The sequence below is a fragment of the Salvelinus fontinalis genome, chromosome 40 (assembly GCF_029448725.1).
Source record: "Salvelinus fontinalis isolate EN_2023a chromosome 40, ASM2944872v1, whole genome shotgun sequence".
Taxonomy (NCBI): domain Eukaryota; kingdom Metazoa; phylum Chordata; class Actinopteri; order Salmoniformes; family Salmonidae; genus Salvelinus; species Salvelinus fontinalis.
Window position 1 is genome coordinate 15,572,007 of NC_074704.1, and position 24,740 is coordinate 15,596,746.

General features: G+C 42.8%; 1 protein-coding gene across 1 annotated transcript in view; it reads left to right on the top strand.

The window, feature by feature from the left end:
- Positions 1-24,740, top strand: part of LOC129839283 (VPS10 domain-containing receptor SorCS3-like) — a 266,049-nt gene that overhangs the window by 161,844 nt on the left and 79,465 nt on the right. The window contains exon 3 of the mRNA XM_055906593.1: positions 6,903-7,061. Within this exon, the coding sequence (XP_055762568.1) occupies positions 6,903-7,061 (159 nt within the window). The remainder of the gene's footprint in view (positions 1-6,902; positions 7,062-24,740) is intronic.

Below are 24,740 nucleotides of genomic sequence, written 5' to 3' on the forward strand. Positions count from 1 at the left end.
TCGCATGACGATTAGCTCGGTCGCTGTACTCCCACCGACTAGCTGATCATAAGCAGATAACATGTAGTGGTTATCCTAACAACCTGTATTAATCTAAGCTTTGTTACTAACCTCACTCCTCTTTGTTTCCAGGAGACACATTGGTGATCAATTGCAAAGTGGATGTGGAGCGAAATGTTAATTACCTGGCGATGCGATGGTATTTTTGATGATGTGAACGTTTTTGACGATGATGTGAGCTGTTACTTAACCTCCCCTCATGGAACCTAGTGCCTGTTATAACTGATTCAGGAACATATCAACATGCCCATATCCATATGATCCACATAAACAATCTCAGAAAGGAAATGAATTACATCTACTGAGAGATGGGTTACGAGAAGGCTTTGTCCAATACATTTTTCTACATTTTGTAAGAGAAGTAATGTTTGATTAGTGTTTAATCTTGAATATGTCGCATGTGAAATAATATTTACTGTGCAGGAAATCAAATCAGGTTGGTTAAAGATGAATCATCTTTGCCAGTTTACACCTTTCCAAACTTCTGCAATTCATTTCATTCTCAACATTTAAAGTGTATGTTATGCCTTCCAATAAATGCAGCAGTGATACACGGGATATACAGAGTGCAGCTATACACACAGCTATCAACAAGCCCTCAATAGAGATAGATCTTAATATGAAGTGTATTACAGTAATTATAAAGGAAGCCTGGTTGAAAAGGACTCGCCTAAATTATTATTATTAGAGAGCTGAGAAACATTCAGTGTCTCCCTGTTCAGTGGTGAAGAAACACTGATTCAACTAGATCCTTCAAGGACTTCTAGCATTTGTACTTTCCCCTCTAAGTGGTGAGACAGAGAGAAAGGTCCTGACAGAACAATCAGAAATACAAGGTGAAATGCAATTTCCACTCATAATAAATCCTGTCGTTTAATACGATATTATTGAAAATGATTAGACCTGACCTTAGAAACTACAAATTACATGGGACAAGGCCCTAAGACACTGGGTGAAATAGAGGGGGCCCTTTGCAAAAACAAAAACAAAGAAACATTTAAAAAAAGTGAAACTGGCACAGAATCCGCTGTCTGTTTATTGGCTTTAATGAAAAACAATTTATCTAAATCACCACCGGGAGGATTCCTAGTTGGGGTGGGAAGGATTCTTAGTCAAAGCTGGATAAAGAGGGTTGGGGAGGATTCCTAGTTAAAGCTGGATAAAGAGTGCTGGGGAGGGTTCCTAGTTAAAGCTGGGGAAAGAGTGCTGGGGAGGATTCCTAGTTAAAGCTGGATAAAGAGGGTTGGGGAGGGTTCCTAGTTAAAGCTGGGGAAAGAGGGTTGGGGAGGGTTCATAGTTAAAGCTGGATAAAGAGGGTTGGGGAGGGTTCCTAGTTAAAGCTGGATAAAGAGGGTTGGGGAGGGTTCCTAGTTAAAGCTGGATAAAGAGGGCTGGGGAGGGTTCCTAGTTAAAGCTGGATAAAGAGGGTTGGGGAGGATTCCTAGTTAAAGCTGGATAAAGAGGGTTGGGGAGGGTTCCTAGTTAAAGCTGGATAAAGAGGGTTGGGGAGGGTTCCTAGTTAAAGCTGGGGAAAGAGGGTTGGGGAGGATTCCTAGTTAAAGCTGGATAAAGAGGGTTGGGGAGGATTCCTAGTTAAAGCTGGATAAAGAGGGTTGGGGAGGGTTCATAGTTAAAGCTGGATAAAGAGGGTTGGGGAGGGTTCCTAGTTAAAGCTGGGTAAAGAGGGTTGGGGAGGATTCCTAGTTAAAGATGGATAAAGACGGTTGGGGAGGATTCCTAGTTAAAGCTGGATAAAGAGGGTTGGGGAGGATTCCTAGTTAAAGATGGATAAAGACGGTTGGGGAGGATTCCTAGTTAAAGCTGGATAAAGAGTGTTGGGGAGGGTTCCTAGTTAAAGCTGGATAAAGAGTGCTGGGGAGGGTTCCTAGTTAAAGCTGGATAAAGAGGGTTGGGGAGGGTTCCTAGTTAAAGCTGGATAAAGAGGGTTGGGGAGGATTCCTAGTTAAAGATGGATAAAGACGGTTGGGGAGGATTCCTAGTTAAAGCTGGATAAAGAGGGTTGGGGGGGATTCCTAGTTAAAGATGGATAAAGACGGTTGGGGAGGATTCCTAGTTAAAGCTGGATAAAGAGTGCTGGGGAGGATTCCTAGTTAAAGCTGGATAAAGAGGGTTGGGGAGGGTTCCTAGTTAAAGCTGGGGAAAGAGGGTTGGGGAGGATTCCTAGTTAAAGCTGGATAAAGAGGGTTGGGGAGGATTCCTAGTTAAAGCTGGATAAAGAGGGTTGGGGAGGATTCCTAGTTAAAGCTGGATAAAGAGGGTTGGGGAGGGTTCCTAGTTAAAGCTGGATAAAGAGGGTTGGGGAGGGTTCCTAGTTAAAGCTGGGTAAAGAGGGTTGGGGAGGGTTCCTAGTTAAAGCTGGATAAAGAGGGTTGGGGAGGGTTTCTAGTTAAAGATGGATAAAGACGGTTGGGGAGGATTCCTAGTTAAAGCTGGATAAAGAGGGTTGGGGAGGATTCCTAGTTAAAGATGGATAAAGACGGTTGGGGAGGATTCCTAGTTAAAGCTGGAAAAAGAGGGGTGGGGAGGATTCCTAGTTAAAGCTGGATAAAGAGGGTTGGGGAGGGTTCCTAGTTAAAGCTGGATAAAGAGGGTTGGGGAAGATTCCTAGTTAAAGCTGGGGAAAGAGGCGTGGGGAGGATTCCTAGTTAAAGCTGGATAAAGAGGGTTGGGGAGGGTTCCTAGTTAACGCTGGATAAAGAGGGGTGGGTAGGATTCCTAGTTAAAGCTGGATAAAGAGTGCTGGGGAGGATTCCTAGTTAAAGCTGGATTTAGAGGGTTGGGGAGGGTTCCTAGTTAAAGCTGGGGAAAGAGGGTTTGGGAGGATTCCTAGTTAAAGCTGGATAAAGAGGGTTGGGGAGGATTCCTAGTTAAAGCTGGATAAAGAGGGTTGGGGACGGTTCCTAGTTAAAGCTGGATAAAGAGGGTTGGGGAGGGTTCCTGGTTAAAGCTGGATAAAGAGGGGTGGGAAGGATTCCTAGTTAAAGCTGGATAAAGAGGGTTGTGGAGGATTCCTAGTTAAAGCTGGATAAAGAGTGCTGGGGAGGGTTCCTAGTTAAAGCTGGGGAAAGAGTGCTGGGGAGGATTCCTAGTTAAAGCTGGATAAAGAGGGTTGGGGAGGGTTCCTAGTTAAAGCTGGGGAAAGAGGGTTGGGGAGGGTTCATAGTTAAAGCTGGATAAAGAGGGTTGGGGAGGGTTCCTAGTTAAAGCTGGATAAAGAGGGTTGGGGAGGGTTCCTAGTTAAAGCTGGATAAAGAGGGCTGGGGAGGGTTCCTAGTTAAAGCTGGATAAAGAGGGTTGGGGAGGATTCCTAGTTAAAGCTGGATAAAGAGGGTTGGGGAGGGTTCCTAGTTAAAGCTGGATAAAGAGGGTTGGGGAGGGTTCCTAGTTAAAGCTGGGGAAAGAGGGTTGGGGAGGATTCCTAGTTAAAGCTGGATAAAGAGGGTTGGGGAGGATTCCTAGTTAAAGCTGGATAAAGAGGGTTGGGGAGGGTTCATAGTTAAAGCTGGATAAAGAGGGTTGGGGAGGGTTCCTAGTTAAAGCTGGGTAAAGAGGGTTGGGGAGGATTCCTAGTTAAAGATGGATAAAGACGGTTGGGGAGGATTCCTAGTTAAAGCTGGATAAAGAGGGTTGGGGAGGATTCCTAGTTAAAGATGGATAAAGACGGTTGGGGAGGATTCCTAGTTAAAGCTGGATAAAGAGTGTTGGGGAGGGTTCCTAGTTAAAGCTGGATAAAGAGTGCTGGGGAGGGTTCCTAGTTAAAGCTGGATAAAGAGGGTTGGGGAGGGTTCCTAGTTAAAGCTGGATAAAGAGGGTTGGGGAGGATTCCTAGTTAAAGATGGATAAAGACGGTTGGGGAGGATTCCTAGTTAAAGCTGGATAAAGAGGGTTGGGGGGGATTCCTAGTTAAAGATGGATAAAGACGGTTGGGGAGGATTCCTAGTTAAAGCTGGATAAAGAGTGCTGGGGAGGATTCCTAGTTAAAGCTGGATAAAGAGGGTTGGGGAGGGTTCCTAGTTAAAGCTGGGGAAAGAGGGTTGGGGAGGATTCCTAGTTAAAGCTGGATAAAGAGGGTTGGGGAGGATTCCTAGTTAAAGCTGGATAAAGAGGGTTGGGGAGGATTCCTAGTTAAAGCTGGATAAAGAGGGTTGGGGAGGGTTCCTAGTTAAAGCTGGATAAAGAGGGTTGGGGAGGGTTCCTAGTTAAAGCTGGGTAAAGAGGGTTGGGGAGGGTTCCTAGTTAAAGCTGGATAAAGAGGGTTGGGGAGGGTTTCTAGTTAAAGATGGATAAAGACGGTTGGGGAGGATTCCTAGTTAAAGCTGGATAAAGAGGGTTGGGGAGGATTCCTAGTTAAAGATGGATAAAGACGGTTGGGGAGGATTCCTAGTTAAAGCTGGAAAAAGAGGGGTGGGGAGGATTCCTAGTTAAAGCTGGATAAAGAGGGTTGGGGAGGGTTCCTAGTTAAAGCTGGATAAAGAGGGTTGGGGAAGATTCCTAGTTAAAGCTGGGGAAAGAGGCGTGGGGAGGATTCCTAGTTAAAGCTGGATAAAGAGGGTTGGGGAGGGTTCCTAGTTAACGCTGGATAAAGAGGGGTGGGTAGGATTCCTAGTTAAAGCTGGATAAAGAGTGCTGGGGAGGATTCCTAGTTAAAGCTGGATTTAGAGGGTTGGGGAGGGTTCCTAGTTAAAGCTGGGGAAAGAGGGTTTGGGAGGATTCCTAGTTAAAGCTGGATAAAGAGGGTTGGGGAGGATTCCTAGTTAAAGCTGGATAAAGAGGGTTGGGGACGGTTCCTAGTTAAAGCTGGATAAAGAGGGTTGGGGAGGGTTCCTGGTTAAAGCTGGATAAAGAGGGGTGGGAAGGATTCCTAGTTAAAGCTGGATAAAGAGGGTTGGGGAGGATTCCTAGTTAAAGCTGGGGAAAGAGGGCTGGGGAGGGTTCCTAGTTAAAGCTGGGGAAAGAGGGTTGGGGAGGATTCCTAGTTAAAGCTGGGGAAAGAGGGTTGGGGAGGATTCCTAGTTAAAGCTGGATAAAGAGGGTTGGGGAGGGTTCCTAGTTAAAGCTGGATAAAGAGGGTTGGGGAGGGTTCCTAGTTAAAGCTGGGGAAAGAGGGTTGGGGAGGGTTCATAGTTAAAGCTGGATAAAGAGGGTTGGGGAGGGTTCCTAGTTAAAGCTGGATAAAGAGGGTTGGGGAAGATTCCTAGTTAAAGCTGGGGAAAGAGGCGTGGGGAGGATTCTTAGTTAAAGGTGGATAAAGAGTGTTGGGGAGGGTTCCTAGTTAAAGCTGGATAAAGAGGGCTGGGGAGGATTCCTAGTTAAAGCTGGGGAAAGACGGTGGTATTTTTGTCAGTGACAAATGCACTGCTGTTTTTTCCAATTCAAATCTGTTGCAGGGAAAGAAAACACAGCAGTTTGGGCTGTGACACTATCCAAGTCACGCTTTTCCCTTCTCCCTTTTCTGTCTGGGTTTAGTAGTTAATTATCATTAAAGCATATTTGATCTATGCATGTCTTATTAATCAAGATATCTATGGATTACTTTGAGAGAAAAAAATCCATGGTTTTATATAGGGGAAATGCTTTTTAGGGATATGTCTGTGTTTTGAGAGTAATGAACTGTAATGCAAATGTCTGCTTTACTTCCCCCACAAATAAATCATATTATACCAAGATATACTTTAGATAGTAAACCAATAAGGTCAGATTTTGTTACAATGTAGTATTTAATATTATATATCATACATGCTTCCAAACAAAGGGTTTTTCTTGACTAAGTTGTGTCAACGTTGTGTACTTTTACAGTATCTTTGGTTTTATAGTATGAACCTGTACTGTAATTTACATAATTATACCTAATACCTACATTTGTGTTCCTATTATGATTTTAGTTTTACAGATCTTGCTCTTATCGCTTTCACGAGAGGCTCATTTCCAACAAACATTTACATTTCACTGAATTTATGACAATATGAAAGTAGAGACTGTATTATTCCTAGCATGGAATTAGAATTCGCGCCACTGTGGTATTAGAGTATTCCACAAAGACATGATTCTTTATTGCATAAATATTTGTTCTTTCTTATCACAGATGCAGATATTGTTCCAAACAAATTGCATTGCTAGACATGTAGTCACGCTTGGTAAACGCCAAGTTGTGGAGTTCTCTCTTGCTTCACAGCTGTGTTACAGAATACCATAGCACAGCAGCCTATTGATCTACACTATATTCTTAAAACTTTATTCTTAAAACTTATCCTATTCTTTAATATAGCAACGTATTGTTGTAGTTGTGTTGTGGCCAGTCACGATTTACTTACACCTCTATTTTTAAAACAATTTTTTAACCTTTATTTAGCTAGGCAAGTCAGTTAAGAACAAATTATTATTTACAATGAGAGCCTAGGAATAGTGGGTTAACTGCGTTGTTCAGGGGCAGAGCAACAGATTTTTACCTTGTCAGCTTGGGGATTTGATCTAGCAACCTATCTCATTAAAGGAAATGTATCTGGAGAGGGGTGACTTGAAGCCAAAGTGCACCAAAGTGTAGACCTGTGAGTGCACTGGAAGAGGCCAAAAAACCATGGCAACAGAGGCGAGAGGCTCATTTGTAAAGTGAAGTCCAAAACAAAGTAAAGTAGCAGCTTGATGCATGCCAACCTCTAGACCTGGAGTGCTGATATGGCTAACCCTCTCTCTCTCTCAATCTTCCCCTCACTCTCTACACGTGAATTCACTCTCTATCTTTCTCTATTCCTCTCCATCTCCTCCCTCTCTCACCCCACCACCCGTCTCTCTCTCAATCCCACCCCCCTCTCCCTCTCTTCCAGATAATGGTGCTGACAGACCCTGAGTTTGAGAGCAGTGTGCTCATCAGCTCGGATGAAGGAGTGAGCTATCAGAAATACCGCCTCAGCTTCTACATCCTAAGCCTTCTGTTCCATCCAACACAGGAGGATTGGGCTCTAGCCTACAGCCACGACCAGAAGGTGAGCTCCATGTCGTTTTTTCACCGCAGTTGGTTGTTTTATACAGTATGCTTTGGATTTGGAACTGTGATATACAGTCGGATAAAGCTCCAAGCTGTTGATGTTTTACCTTAATTCCATCCCGGTTTGAGTGGCCCCGTATTGGTTTATTGAATATTCTTCTGTACTCTTAATATTATGTATTTACCGTCTTGAAGTTTTGATTAGAATATTGATTATTGCTATGCATTTGATGATACTTTGGTTAGACGTTAGGTCATTTTATTACCATGGCAATTAGTTAGATGCAATGAACACATGTGTTATAACGTGATTACAACTACACAGTAACATTCACATTTTTATTCAAATGTCAGCACTATTGGCCTGCATACCACATACAGCGACTATGCAGTTCTATACACCAGTGCTCTCATCTGTAACCTTCCCTGTACAGTGCTCTCATGTTGAGGAGAGCTCTGTACCCTCCATTCACACACAGGTCACATCCAATATAACCCCCTGTGAAGAAGACCTACCATTATGGCCAATGAGTCTGACCAGGCTACCAAGATGGCTATCACACAGGGGAGTCTGGTTGAGGTGGAGGAGGGAGAAGACTGACACCTTGGGTTGCTAACTGACCCCAATATCAGTCATAACAATGAAACCTGGACAGATCCAGAGGTTGTAATTTGTTACGTTTTCGGTCTGTGATGGCCTTCGTTTTAGAATGTGGACTATACGAGTTTGTAACAGAAGCTGTTGGGTTGTTTGATGTACACTATAGATGTTGGTGATATTTTGTTTGCATTAAAACGGATGGGCCTTTGTGGACATGGAACACTCTCAGACAACATGCCTTTGTGGACATGGAACACTCTCAGACAACATGCCTTTGTGGACATGGAACACTCTCAGACAACATACCTTTGTGGACATGGAACACTCTCAGACAATATACCTTTGTCAGACAACATACCTTTGTGGACATGGAACACTCTCAGACAACATACCTTTGTGGACATGGAACACTCTCAGACAACATACCTTTGTGGACATGGAACACTCTCAGACAACATACCTTCGTGGACATGGAACACTCGCAGACGAGATAAGTACAACACTGATTAAATGGTTCCTTAAGAATGATGCAACATGTAATCCAATGGTGATTGTGCTGCCATCCTGTTAACAGATTATTTTATTACAATGGTTAAGATGGATTTTCATTGTGTTCCATGGTGTTATTTGCCCCCTAGTGGAGTTTTCTGGTACTTAGAATGTACGCAAACAGGAAGTAGAGAATTCGTTCTACATGCATAGAAGCAGCTAAAAACAACGCTACAGTGCAGGTCTTTCAGTGTAGCTATTTCTTGTCACGCTTCAGCCTTGGAAAATATTTGTTTGTAAGTTCGATTCAAGCATTTAGCTAGTGATGATAATCTTGTTATTGATAGAGTTGTTTACATATCAATGTTGGTTGGTTGCATTTACTCACACAAATTGCAATGCTTTTCATGTATGCCGTTAGCTGTATTGCTTTGCTCGTGCGTCATGCAAACGAATTGTAAAATATACAATACTGTAGTTTTGTTACCGATTCTAGTGTAATATGCTTTGTTATTCTACATAGATGGTTGTACATTATTAGAGTAATGGTCCCGTGTGGCTCAGTTGGTAGAGCATGGCGCTTGCAACGCCAGGGTTGTGGGTTCATTCCCCACGGGGGGACCAGGATGAATATGTATGAACTTTCCAATTTGTAAGTCGCTCTGTATAAGAGCGTCTGCTAAATGACTTAAATGTAATGTAAATGTAAATGAAAGGAGTTAGTCAATTACCATATGAGTAACAATTAGCTATATGGTTTGGCATCATGCCAGATGCATGGTACCTTAGCACGTGCTTTGTATTCATGCAACTTCAAATGTATAATGTACAGCTACAGTATGTCGGTCTGAATTGAATACTAAAGTATATTCTTTTCTGTATTTTGCAGTTTTACAACATAAACGTTTTCAATATATTCATTCAAGAAAAGTCACGCCTTGGGAGTTTTATTGAAGACTTAGTTGTTAGCTATCTGTCTAGTTTTGCATGGGAACGCAACTCAAGGGCAGAATAGTGATGAATAAATTAGATAATGTAGTATATTTAGTTGGGAGTCAATACAAGTGCAACTTTAAAACAGTCTGTTCTGTACTGATAACATATTGAGTTTTTCTGTCTCAAACTTTGTCAGATCACTTTATTATTTGTCTTCAGTCTTTTTGTATTCAATGCAGGTCAATCTTTATCTCTTTCCTCTGGAGTAAACTGTTCTATTTCGAGTTTTAGAACTCTGGGTGACCTGTCTTGACTCTTATCTCAGAATGTGTGCTCAGTGTAAAGGCATGTTTACTATTGATGTAGCTGTTCCTCTCTCTCTCTCTGACTAAGGGCGATACAATTAAGAGCATCTGTGACAAGTCTCAAAAAAGAATACGCGTAGAAAGTATGGATACAACTCAGTATAATACAGAACTTCTTTTTCATCTTGTTTGTCTGTGTTCATCTGGGTCTTTTAAACTGTTCAAGTCTCCTAATTGACTTCAGCATTAAAATCAAATGAAATGTTATTTGTCACATGTGCCGAATACAGCAGGTGTAGACCTTACAGTAAAATGCTTACGTACAAGCCCTTAACCAACAATGCAGTTTTTAGACAAATAAGTGTTAAAGTATTGACTAAAATAAACTGAAGTTAAAAAAAATAAGAAAATAACTAATAATGAACTTCTCTGGGTTATGTGGCACGGTAGCGTCCCACCTAACCAACAGCCAGTGAAATTGCAGGGCGGCAAATTCAAAACGACAGAAATCTCATAAATAAAATTCCTCAAACATACCAGTATTATTGTCACGAATATCACCGAAGGTGGCTCCCCTTCCTGTTCGGGTGGCGCTCGGCTGTCGTCGTCGCCGGTCTACTAGCTCCTACCGATCCCTTTTTCCCTTTTCGTTTTGTTGGGTCTAATTGGTTTCACCTGTTCCTTGTTTGGGGTTTTGCGTTGGGGTTATTTAAGTTCAGTTAGCCCGCCTGTGTTCGTGCGGGATTGTTTTGCTGTATTTGATATAGGAGTGTTTCTGTTTTTTTGGATTGTCCGCTGTCCAGCGTATGTGCCTGTGTAGCACATGATTTTGGAGTGCTTTACACCTGTGTTCGGCGACACCCTCTTTGTGCGCGGTTATTGTACGGAATAAAGTGTTTTTTTCCAAATCCTCTGCTCTCTGCACCTGACTCCACACCCATCACTCTACGCAACATTACAATTATACAGCGTTTTAAAGACAAACTTCTCGTTAATCTAGCCAAAGTGTCTGATTTCAAAAATGATTTACGGCGAAAGCACACCTTGTGATTATGTTAGGTCAGTACATAGCCACAGAAAAACACAGCCCTTTTTCCAGCCAAAGAGAGGAGTAACAAAAAGCAGAAATAGAGTTAAAATTAATTACTAACCTTTGATGATCTTCATCAGATGACACTCATAGGACTTCATGTTACACAATACATGTATTTTTTGTTCGGTAAAGTTCATATTTATATCCAAAATTCGGAGTTTAGGCGGGCACTGTCTCACTTGGCCAAAAGCCAGAGAACGATGGGCAGGTGGGACGATTGCGTCCCACCTGCCCAAGAGAGGTTAATGAAATGTACATGATTAGTTTAATCACGTAATAATAATTACAGAGAATTGATTAGATAAAATGAGAGTCTTCATGATACTAAAGACACAACACACCATACTGCCAGGTCTCTGACCTCCTCCCTATAGGCTGTCTCATCTTTGTCAGTGATCAGGCCTACCACTGTTGTGTCGTGTGCAAACTTCATGATGGAGTCGTGCTTGGTCGTGCTTGGCCATGCCGTCATGGGTGAACAGGGAGTATAGGAGAGGACTGAGCACGCAACCTTGAGGGGCCCCCATGTTAAGGATCAGCGTGCCTTATGTTTTGTTACCTACCCTTACCACCTGGATGTGGCCCATCAGGTAGTCCAGGATCCAGTTGCAGAGGGAGGTGTTTAGTCCCAGGGTCCTTAGCTTAGTGATGACATTGAGGGCACTATGGCGTTGAACACTGAGCTGCAGTCAATGAATAACATTCTCATGTAGGTGTTCCTTTTGTCCAGGTGGGAAAGGGCAGTGTGGAGTGCAATAGAGATTTCATCATCTGTGGATCTGTTGGGTCAGTATGCAAATTGGAGTGGGTCTATGGTTTCCGGGATAATGGTGTTGATGTGAGCCATGACCAGCCTTTCAAAACACTTCATGGCTACAGACGTGAGTGCTAAGGGTCGGTAGTTATTTAGGCAGGTTACCTTGGGCACAGGGACTATGGTGGTCTGCTTGAAACATGTTCGTATTACAGACTCAGTCAGAGGCAGCTTGCCAGTTGGTCAGCGCATGCTCGGAGTGCACGTCCTGGTAATCCATCTGGCCATGTGAACTTGTGAATGTTGACCTGTTTAAAGGTCTTACTTACATTGGCTACGGAGAGCGTGATCACATAGTCGTCCAGAACAGCTGATGCGCTCATGAATGCCTTAGTGTTGCTTGCCTCGAAGCGAGCATAGTCATTTAGCTCGTCTGGTATGCTTGTGTCACTGGGCAGCTCTCGGCTGTGCTTTCCTTTGTAGTCTGTAATGGTTTGCAAGCCGTGCCACATCCGACGAGCGTCAGTGCCGGTTTAGTACAATTCAATCTTAGTCCTGTATTGACGTTTTGCCTGTTTAATGGTTCATCAGAGGGCATAGCGGGATTTCTTATAAGTGTCTGGGTTAGAGTCCCACTCCTTGAAAGTGGCAGGTCGACCCTTTAGCTCAGTGTGGATGTTGCCTGTAATCTATGGCTTCTGGTTGGGGTATGTACGTACAGTCACTGTGGGGACGACGTCATCGATGCACTTATTGATGAAGCCAGTGATTCATGTGGTGCACTCCTCATGCCTTCGGAAGAATACCCGGAAAATATTCCCGTCTGTGCTAGCTAAACAGTCCTGTAGCTTATCATCTGCATCATCTGACCACTTCCGTATTCAGCGAGTCAATGGTACTTCCAGCTTTAGTTTTGCTTGTAAGCAGGAATCAGGAGGATAGAGTTGTGGTCAGATTTGCTAAATGTGTAATGAACACGAGTGGAGACAGCGAGCAGGTTTCAAGCGCAGGGCGCAGCAGGTGTTTATTGAAAAGGACAACAGGAGGAGGCAGGTAGCTGGGTCCAGGGGCTGGCAGAATGTCATACACAGGGGGTCCAAAGGCAACAGTACAGGCAGGGAAAAGGCTAGTAATGTAGTCCGGGAGTTCAGGCAATAGGTAGATAACAGGAAATCCAATAGGCTAAAGTACAGGCCGTGAATAGGCAAAAATGCGTCGTTAGTGAGGCAGGCATAAACTATTGTACACGGGAGGAGTAAATCACAGGAAAACCAGAGCTCTGAAAGACATGTGTCACAAAACGAACAATACCTCACAGTGATGGTGTGCAAAGAACTGGACTAAATAGTGTGGGATAATGACATACAAGTGTCATGACGCTGGCCTGTTGGACTTTGACCCCCATAAATTCCTTTCCCCTTTTTTCTCTCTCTACTCTACCGATGTGACTATTGAAAATCCCTTTGTTAACATGGAGAGTCTGGTAACATCAAAAGGTGGGAAACTGAACCATATTTCGGTAATCCAACGAAAATATGCGTTGGTACTTAATGAATATGATTTCAGATCAGTTGGCGTCTGATACATTATTACTGATGATAGGACAACATACACTGTATCTTGGAAAGTTTACACATTCTAGTTATCAGATTCACATAGAATTGTTGTGCAGTTTAAATATGAAACTATTTGTGAAAAGAATCAATGTAATTTTTAGCTTCTTAATGAGAGAACGGTTTGTCAAAAGAACAACTCTCCTCAATCAGAGGCCCCACCCAAGTGAACAGACATGGGTTGTAAACTATGAAACACGCCCTTCTTTCACCACTATATTAGCCCCTTTACGAAAATGTAACTTCCTGTTCCGAGGACGTTAGGGCGACAGTCCTACGTTAAAAGGGCTCAGATAATAACCTAACGAAATTAGCGACGAATTTCAACGTGAAGATGACGGTCAACACGCCGAAAGGATGAATTTCGACTATACCAGCCAGAATATAGCATGAGCTTAAAAGTATGGCAACTTGGTATGAACTTTGAACTCTTATTCACTCCATAAGTGATACCTCCTAGCAGTCGCTGTAAACGTGGGCTAGGAAAGGACGGACAACGTAGCCAGTCTAACACACACAACGATACTACAATGTATCCAGTTTACCACCAGAGACATTCTTCAGAGAACCAGAGATCCATGCTGGACCACCCGGTCTCCCATCTACGAACAATCGACCGAAGCGCAGCTCAGAGTAAATATTTATTGCATTCTCCTTTTTCAAATGGGCGGTTATTTAGAATGCATAAAATACTGTATTTACGATGGCATAGCTGCCTACGGCCCGATAGACACACAACCTTTTTTGCTCCTTAGTCTTCCCGCTCTTTCACTCAAACCCAACCCCCTCTCTTTGTGTACCAGCAGTCGTATCTGTTCCGTCCTCTAGGGACGTTTTCCTTTATGACATAATTTGTAATAAATATATGATACATTCTGTGTATATGTAATTCTGTGTGATTATTTAGGTATTTAGTAAATAAATAATTAAACCAAATTTTGGATTGCTGATTCAACTTGTTCGCCAGGGTTCGTGAAGAATTTACAACTTTCAGATGAGACTAAATAAGGTGACGATTAAATATTGACTGCTATTGATGTAAAAGATTACTAGGTCTTTTAGAGTTTGTTCGGAAGATAACAGCTCTATAAAAAAATGTTGTTGGTGCCCCGACTTTCTAGTTAATTATTTACCTGATTACCTTAATCAGGTAATATTAATTACAAATACATTATTTTATAGAATAGCATGTCATATCACTTAATCCGGCATAGCCAAAGACACGACACAGGTTTGTGAACAGGTGATCAAAATTCAGGTGATTGGGATCTGTAGTGAGCTGCGTTCAGGGCATCTAGGTTTATGAGAGTGTGAGCTGGAAAGTGGGCTGGAAATTGAGCTGCGTTCAGCGGATCTATGTGTTTGAGGGTGTGAGTTGGAAGCAAACGTTACAAAATGGAGGGCAAGGGAGAGCTTTGTACGCCTCTCTGTGTGTATTAAAGTCCCCAACAACTAGGAGCGCCGCCTCTGGATGATCATTTTCTTGTTTGCTTATGGCCGTATACCGCTCGTTGAGTGCGGTGTTTGTGCCAGCATCGGTTTGTGGTGGTAAATAGAAAGCTACGAAGTATATATTAGAGCTGCTTGTCTTATAAATCTTTTGACAAGAGCTGTCTTGCTAGACAACTTCAGGCCCGAATTGTTTTGTGCAGTTCAGTTATTCATGTAAGACCCTCCCTGCGATTGATTCAAAACGAGAAAGCAAAGATGATATTTTTCTGAATGTGTTTATAGTCTGAGATGTATCTGGTTGGGGGGGGGGGGGGGGGGGCTAGTGGTGGAAGTCTCAAGGGAGAAGTGAAGACGAACCTTTTATAAAACACAAGTCTCCTCGACTCGACTTGTTTTCCATTCTTAACATATTGCATCTCGGCTCACACACCACGTTGGACCTGCGAGACAAGGCCTTGGGCCCCTAATGGATTGTGTAAAGTATATGTTCATCAAAACGTTAACTTGGTGGGACCGTTGAGTTCAAGTATTGAGTACACACTGCAGTTACTGTGGTTACTTGGGGATATGTGGTTTTGGTTTCATGATGTAGTTAGAAGTGTTTATGAGAGCAGACAATTCACCTAAGCTGCTAGTGTAGATACAATGACATTAGCACAGAAAGACAATGAACATTGATTTACAAAAAAAATCCAGTTTATGTCCATCTATCTATTGCCAGACTATCACAAAGCCTATCAATATCTATCTAGCTTGTTTAAGTTCAACCTTAGCTCTCTTAACACCAGTCTTTCAAGAAAATTGTTCTGTGTTTAATTATATCCTTTTCAGGTATCTGGTGTTCTAATCAATTGGTTTTGTCAAGAGGAGAACCCCAGGTGTCTGACATAACTTTGTTTTCCCCAAATAACGTTCCTGCCAGCCCCCTGTAGTCTCCCACTCAGACGCACAATGTCAGATGAAGAACATCAGTCTACCGCATTCTGTACAACAACCAAATCAGATAGTTGACATGTTGGAGATGCATTTATTCACACTTCCTTTCAACCTTTGAAAAAAGTGATAAAAACTTTCCACACAAGATGGATCAACAGAAACAAGTCACATTTCTTCACACAGTCAAACGAGCTCACAGTATCCAACATCACCTGAGTCACTCACCTGCATACACTATTTGCAGCCTGGTCACCCAGCACCACAATTACATCGCAGGCAACCCAACACACTGCCTAAGCCCCATTTGAATTGAACGCCAAACAACTCATTATGTGGTTATTTGTAATTCCTGCCACTGGGGGAAACAATCAGTATTGCCAGACAGTGCCACAATAATAAAACGTCAGTGTTTCTCAGGTTTATTTGTGACTTCTCCAGTCTCTAACTCACTTGCCCTACAATGCGTATGGGGATTTGAATTGCCCCTTGTCTGCATTAGGTGTGTTGCCTGTTACAGATAGCAGGTTTAGTGTCATTAGACCAGTTTGGGAATGATGGCTCAGAGCGCAATAGATTAAAATACAATAGACTATAACTAAAGGGTGTTGTGGGGCAGGGGATAAAGCTGGAGGAGGTGTTGTGGAGGAGGGTCTTCCTGGTGAGGTTAAAGCTGGATAATGTATCTTCTAGGGATGCAGACACACACCCACCCACACACACAAAACAAACACACACACACAACCTGATCGAAAACATACAGAGCTAATGCACAGGCCTGGTAGGCATGCATACACACCAACACCAAACTTACACAGACAGGACTCAACTAAAAAGCACAGGCCTGGTGGAACTCAAACTCAATTGGATGCATGGCGACGCAGTTTTGGCATTTACTGGTACAATAAAGCAGAGAGAACAGAGAGAACAGGGGACAAAGGGAAATGATGGATACAGTGAGGAGAAATAGAGAGCACAAACAGAGGGGCGTTACTCTTTTAATGTAATAGCAGATATACATTGTCAGAACAGTAGATGGATGGAGGTGTGCTGTTAAATAGAGAGAGGAGCTAGGAGCCAATGTGCCAACAACGAGGAAACAGATTGTAGCGTGGGTAAGAAGCACAACTTTTTGTTGTTGTCAGGCCTCTCTTTCCATACACCTGTGTTCCTTTGGTGATATGGTGGAGGTGTGCTGTTAAATAGAGAGAGGAGTGAGGAGCCAATGTGCCAACAACAAGGAAACAGATTGTAGCGTGGGTAAGAAACAGGCCTCTCTTTCCATACACCTGTGTTCCTTTGGTGATATGGTGGAGGTGTGACATCCTTTTGGTTTTTCATCATGTCCTGGCCTTTTTATTTTTTATTTATTTTTTATTTGTATTTAACTAGGCAAGTCAGTTAAGAAAAAAATATTATTTACAATGGCGGCCCACACCGGCGAAACCCAGACGATGCTGGGCCAATTGTGTTCCACCTTGTTGGACTCTCAATCATGGCCGGTTGTGATACAGCCTGGATTCGAACCAGGGTGTCTGAAGTGACACCTATAACACAGAGATAGAGTGCCTTAGACCGCTGCGCCATTCAGGAGCACCAGTATTAAGTTTAAAGCCCCAGTTGATGGACTGCCTCTTCAATTCAAACCACAATGGGGTTGAAGTCTGGAGCCTGAGATGTCTATTGCAAAATGTTGATTTTGTGGTCAATTAACCATTTACTTGTGATTTTATTGTGTACTTGTGGTTATTGTCTTGCTGGAAGATCCACTTGTGGCCAGGTTTCAGCCTCCTGGCAGAGGCTATGTTTTTGACAAAAATGTCCTGGTCCTGGGTAAAGTTCATTATGCGTTGACCTTAACAAGGACCCCAGGACCAGTGGATGTCAAATATCCCCATAACATCAAAGATCCACCACCATATATTACAGTCAGTATGTGGTTCTTCTCTTCATATGCATCTTTCTTTAGACACCAAACCCACTACTTGTGTATGAGGCCAATAAGCTTTATTTTCATGTCACCTAACACATGTAAATGCCTAGAGATTGCTAAATGCCATTGCGACCTGAATTGGAACCTGTGCTATGGTCATGAAAGTGGAACTCTTTTGTCATGCACCAAATAATTTCCTTTTTTTTTTAATAGCTCAGTATTTTTATTATTTATTTTATAGTCTTTTTTTGCTCATCTTTGTCAAAGGTGCCAAATATTTTGTACCTGACTGTATGTGAGTATGACATCCTTTTGCCTTTTTAGGATGGGCAGCTTCTGTATTGCATTCCAAGCCCCATTTGCAAGGCTATGGCAGGCTACCTTCATACAGATACTGGGTTATTGGATATTGGGTTATGTCTTATGAGTACCCCTCCTTGCCCTTGGTGAATACCACACGTCCACAGGGTGTATTTAGAATTCCTATCCACTCACCTAAAGGCTTTGATGTTTCAGTGGCATTAAAACCTTTATGTGTTGGGGGGGGGGCTGTCAGTTTATTGGTATTTGTCTGTCAAGTCATGTGGGGGGGGGGGGGTACGGTGTGTATGCAGGGGAGGTGAGTGTGTGTGTCTGTGTGTTTGTTTATTTATTACACCTCTCCCACTCCCTCTCTTGTTTCTCCCTGTCCCTGCCTTTTGAATCCCCCTTTTCTCCTCCGCTGCAGACAGAAGTCAGAGTGTGTATCTCAGTATCTCGGCCAGGGACAAGACGGACATTTACCTTTGCAAATTAGGATCAGCTGGGTATCAGTGCCAGAGCTGCCAACCTTCCATCATTATTCTGTGGGGAAGACGAAATGGTCGATGTGATGGCTTAGAACTTTTTTGTTTAATGTGGCCCCGAGATTGTCTCTTAATTAGTAATGTACTAATTGGAGTGTGAAATTATAGGGAGTCGTCATTGCACAAAATGCCATTGTACAAATAGTGCGGAGGGAGGATCAAAGATGTATAGTTGAAAAGTGCTGCGTTCACCAGAAAAAACATTGATGTAATTTCCTATCCACTCTCGTCGTACCCAGTGGTGTGAAGTAAACATACTTTTAAGTACAAATTAAGTCGTTTTGGGGGGTATCTGTACTTTACTACTTTTATTTTTGACAACCTTTACTTTTACTTTAGTATGATAATTGGGTACTTTGTCCACCACTGGTCGTACCCCCCATCCACTCCCCCACATATTCCCCTAAAGATCGAAACTTGCCCAGGAGCTTATTGTCACGATCGTTATGAAGCGCAGCGTGATCTGGGTTCCACATCTTTTATTTACTAAGTGAAAATCACAGCAAAACAAAACAAAAAATCTCAAACGAAACATGAAGCTAAAAATAGTTCTAACAGGCAACTATCCATAGTCAAGATCCCACAAAGCACAAAGGGGAAATGGCTGCCTAAATATGATCCCCAATCAGAGACAACGATAAACAGCTGCCTCTGATTGGGAACCATGCCAGGCCAACATAGACATATAATCACCTAGATGACCCGCCCTAGTCACACCCCGACCTAACCAACATAGAGAATATGGGCATCTACTGTCGGGGGCGGCTCCGGTGCAGGGCGAAGCACCCACTCCGCTCGCGGACATGTTATCCTCAATGGCGGCTCTGGTGCGGATATCATCGCCGGGGACTCCGGACCGTGGATCGTCGCCGGAGGAACGGGACCGTAAATCGTCGCCGGAGGAACCGGACCGTAAATCGTCGCCGGAGGACCGGACCGTAGATCGTCGCCGGGGACTCCAGACCGTGGATCATCGCCGGAGGAACCGGACCGTGGATCGTCGTCGGAGGCTCCGGACCGTGGATCGTCGCCGGATGAACCCGACCGTGGGTCGTCGCTGGGGATTCTGAACCGTAGATCGTCGCCGGAGGCTCCGGACTGGGAACCCTAGCAGGGGGCTCTGGACTGAGAACCCCCTCTGGAGGCTCTGGACTGCAGACAGTCGCGGGAGGTTCCGGACCGCGGACCGTCGCTGGAGGTTCCGGACCGTGGACCTTCGCTGGAGGTTCCAGACCGCGGACCGTCTCAGGAATTTCCTAACCAGGAGATTCCTAACCAACATAGAGAATAAAAGGCTCTTTATGGTCAGGGCATGACACTTATAAATCATAAACAGTTGTGAAACTAAGTTTCTCATCGTTATGCGGTTTCCTCCTAACTGCTCTCAGAGAGAATCTACCAAATGTCCTGAAGAGTAGTGGCACAATCTCGTTTTCAAAAGTTTTTCACAAGAAAATATCACTAATTATGTCCTCGTGGCATTTTGTTGTCTTTGGCATAATGTGGTAAATTGAATTACTCTACTGGTTGACTAATGGTAATAGGTGACTGAAGTTGGATGGGCCCATTATGGGTTGTGCTATAGTGCTGTTGCTTTTAGTTCATTCCTTGTGTGTTAGGAAACCCCATTGGAGGTCCATGTTAAGACGGTTGTCACATTAACAACTGCATGTGCATTCATAACATGCCTGTAAAGGTTTTTACATGTTCATCGTGCCACCACGGAGACATAAACCCATATGTCTATATATATAAATATATAGTCTCAAGCTTATTTTAAAGCTGAACTCCCCATAAGGTGAAACAGTGTTCCTCCCAGCACGTGTTATTGCTTTTGTTTAGGTGAAGTAACGGAGATGAACATCCAGCATCGCAGTAAAAATAAATCACAGTACATACTCTGCTGTTTATCGCACGCGCAATGATGTCAGAGAAAAACAAAACAGTGTTTGTTGCTTGAAGTAACTTCCTTGTTGTTGTAACATTGCAAATGGACGTTGCAGTTTCACTGTTAAGGTTTCCAGCTTTAAATACAAACCTATTGTTTAGTAGTAATCTACCATACAAATACTATATAGCAATATCACCCTTTCAATATGGCATATTCCATGTACACTTATGTTTAGTATTGAGTATGAAACAAACATTGTAGATAATGTTGACAATACGTCACAGTACAGCCTACTTTGTAGTATACTAGTTTGCATGATGCAGGTAATTGTGGGAAGGAAATATCCTCTGAAACCCAACAGGATATGACATATTGTTCAACTGTACAGTACACTTACCGAGCAAGGTGACCTGGAAGTATAAGAATAGTGATTTTAAGAAACAGCAGGGAACATTTTGGATGGGGAGCAAATTAAAGTACTGTGGGCTGAATAATGAAAGAGGGAACAGCCTTTTGTCTCTCATCCTGAGTAGAGTGATAGATGGACCCTTATCCTCCCTTCCCTCCTATCATCCTCTCTCTGTAATTCAGATAAAGTCATGAACAGGAGTTGAGTGCAGCCCAGAGCAAACCACACTCATCAAGGGCATGTGAAAATGTCTGGAGGATAGTTTGGCTTCTCCAGGTTTCACAGGGATCATACTGAACAGGTGCGGCCCACATCTGGATAAACCCGCGTCAGTCTGTCAGGGTCTTAGGATTTGGAGGTATTATCAGTCTGGATGAGAGAGGCAGGCTGGGAAATGAGAAAATAACACTCTGACTGTTGAGAAAAATGGCCACATAACTTTTGTGGCAGAACTAAGTTGTATAAATGGAGAAGACTCAGGGAGAGGTAAACTGTTGCTAATCACTAAGGTGTTATATCATCAAAACAACAGATACGGTTGTTCTCTTGACACTTTCTACCTCATTAACCTTGGTGATTAGGTTTCTCCAACATTTGTTGCTTGCCATTGTTTTTGCTTTTCAAAACACACAGGCAACAAATAAATATTTGTTCGAATGTTGGCTGTTGGCACTTAGCTTGCCAGCAAAATGAAACAAATCAGGAAATGGTAGGAAACAGCATCTTTGAGCAAGCCACACAGTCCCTCCAGTCCTTCTATATGGAAACATTGCTTGACTTAATCCGCCCTAAGGATGCAAATGTACGCCGTAAATTATTTTCTACACAGAATTGTATCACCGCTGAACGTTAGCCCAAATGCAACGGGGGACATCCGTCTCAATAAAGTATGCAGAGCGAGAATATAAATAGATAAAATACATTCTCAGGATTTGAGTTTTTTCTGTCTTCATTTGCATTAAATTTACTTTATAAAAATTCATTAGAATGTCCAATTCTGTGGTAATAATAGTACTATGTGGGATATTGCCTTTCTGTGGATGGGTTTCAGCTCTTGTCGTTGGAGGAGTCTCCTTCAGATAAGCTGGTTTAAATCAATCCTTGTCTAATAGGAGTCAGTGAATTTATAAATCTCAGAGTGCTTTCGCTTACAGGATCTCTTGTCATTGTAATCCGTGGCTGACACCTTTCTGCTGCTCAATACTGGTTCTTCTTCATTCTAAGACCTCCCATTTCTGACATCGATAAGACTTAAATAGATGTACTGAAATACAGAGGGAGAGAGAGAGCAGTAAACCATTTTTCTGATTAAGGAGCATGTGTTGTGTTAGCAGAAGCAACATCTGCCCCTTATGTGTGTTCCCAGACCTGTATCCAGGTAGTAAAACTTTAGTATCCAACTGTGGTTGTATTATATTATGTGGTGCAAACTCTTCAATGGAACACACTGTATGACAAAATGGTTTCCTTACGTCAGCTGTTGCATTCCTCCGCATAAACTGATCCATCGAAGGTGATGTTGATCTTGAGTCAAAATGGCCTCCCCAGTCTCCACCACTGCAGTGCATAGGCCCAATTTGTCATGACACAACCAGCAAGGTGCTGTGGGGTCAGACCCCAAAATGGTTCCTCCACAATATAAACATACTCGTGTCCATTAATTTAAATTCAAAATGGCCTCCACCACCACCGCAGTGCCTTCCCTCCCCCACACATCTTAGATCTGGATGCGACCCTGCAAGGTGTTACTGAGCCAGAGCCAAAATGGCTGCTCCATCTCATCCTCCACTGAGGTGCATTTCTCAACTCAATGCCCCTCCAGATGGCAGGTATCTTTAGTGCTCAGCCCAAATGTCCGCTGAAGCTGCAACAGGTCGGCTCCCCTTGCAGTTCACTGGACCCAGCAGGTCCTCTCAGGACACCTTTAACGGACTTCAATTTGAAACCCACTGTCATGACAATGCAGATCTCCATATTGCCTTTCACAATGGACTAATAAGTGCCCATATTGCCTTTAGCAGTGGACTAGTGTTATTTTCTCTGCTTTTACCTTATAGCACTTCACAGAGCAATTATGTCTAATTGGTTAACAATGCAGACATACCAAGCCTAAGTACTTAGTTGGGTAGTATTCATTTGCATTGTGAATCTCTACACTTTTTCACAGTCTAGACATGTTGAAGCAATATACTTGCACATCCACACACATTATTCCACCATAACATGAACCTTTTTTACATTTCTTTACACACCACTCAACTACACCTATATAAAGGTGGATGGGTTTCTAGGTGGAGGTTGTTGTTGACGAGTTTGCAGAGCATATCCAACCGAGCGGAACAGATGACTGAGTTCAGCAGCCATCACTCTACACTACACTTTTGGTGAAATTGTGAACCAAAGCAGTTGCAGCGCCATTTGAATAGCTGCTGTCATTTGTTTTTTAACTGCGGTAGTGCAGATGTGTGCCCCATTAAGATCCATTGAGGGACGGTGGTGGGTAATACGTCACTGCAACGCGAGAGGGAATTGGTATTGGTTTATAGGAAAGTGGGCTCCATTAGCGTGTGAAGTTCATCTCCTGAGATAATTGTTTTATTTGGCAGGTGTATACTACTAGCAACATGAGATTTTCAGCTTACATGTTTAGCGATACGGTATGCTGTATGAGAATACATGCTGTTGCCATTGCAGTGTGTTTCATCTTTATATGTGTCATCAAACTCTGAAGATTGTTACTTTCTCGATTCATAGTTGAGTGAGGATGTAATGCTCTGTTGTAATATGTATTACAGGTCTATAAATCTATAAGACTGGGATTTAAACATATTCTTACTGCAGTGACAGCATGGCACCTAGTAAATGTGATGGACATCCATGCAGTATCATCAGGTCTAATTCCATTTCAAGTATTTGTTCATCAATTTCAAACATAACTGTTAAATTAAACTACATCAAACTCTGGAGTTCATTACAGAGTATCAGCTCTACTGTACAGTATATGGACATAGTTTACATCCCAAATGGCACCTTATTCCCTATGGGGCTCTGGTCAAAAGTAGTGCACTATATAGGGAGCAATTTGGGACTGAGCACAGTCTTATTTCAGTAGTAGAGACCTCTTATTCCCCAACACCCTGGCAGTTCAAACAATCCAGATGGTTCATTTGCATACACTTTCACATACTCCCCCCATAGGATCTTCTCCAGCACCGCCGAGTTGCATTTTCCTGGCTCCATAAAATTGTCCTATCACCTCCTCTTCCGCTCTAGTCAGAGCCAAGGCACTGTCAACCGGTGCGGTTTGATTTAGAGTACTGTACATAAATGCTTAAGTAATTCATAGGAAGCTTAATTAGGTGTTGTAAAATTGACTTATAGTAATTGTTCGGGACACGGGGGCTATAATATGCCATCATTTCCATAACTCCACATGTCCTATTTCCGTAGGGATGAGATTCTGCCATTATGTCTTAGGGTGCTAAAGGACTTATCCAGTCAAAAAAGTGATTTATCTATCCACATTATTGAATATTACTGTGAAATTGTGAAAATTATGATAATGGAATTTCATTTAAGAGCTGTTTCAATAGACTTCCTGAAACTTCAGCCTGTTGTGGTGGGATGGAGTTTTGGCCATCCTTGTAAAATTGAGATAAAAAATGCTGTGTTAATCCTTTAATGAATGAGGATGTTTCGATGGCGAAAGAGAGGTCAGTTGTGATATCTACCTTCCAGGGTTCAGATGGAAGAAGGCAGTAGGATAATTAGAACCCCAGAGAACCTTTCTGTGACTGCAGTCTTGTTTTGCCTACATATCTTTGACCACAGGGGCAAGAACATTAGTGAAAAAAAGATTAAAGTTGAATAACTCTGAATGAAACCCAGAAACAACTGAAGTATGTAGCCTGAAGTACAGCACCAACAAACTTAACAATCTTTGATACTATTGGCTTGAAATCCCATTTTAGTTCCTTCTATACTTGATCTGCTACTGTATGTGTCAAGGAGTGTACTAGAGGCAAAGCCAGGTGCAGGAGAGCAGAGTAATGATAACAGGCAAACTTATTTTCATTCCAAAATGAGAGCACTACATAAATCAAACGCGCTCAAAACAAGGAACATAACAAAAGGTGCGTAACAAAACACCACAATAACATGAAACAATTACACACAAAAACATGATGGGAAACAGAGGGTTAAATACAAGTAGATTGATTGGGGAAATGGAAACCAGGTGTGTATGAAACAAGACAAGACCAATGGACATATGAAAAATGGAGCGGCGATGGCTAGAAAGCCGGTGACGTCGATCGCCGAACGAGGAGAGGAGCCGACTTTGGCGGAAGTCGTGACAGTATAAAGTTTACCAAATAAGTAGAGATGATTGTTGACCTGTAGCATACAGTATGTGACCGACCTG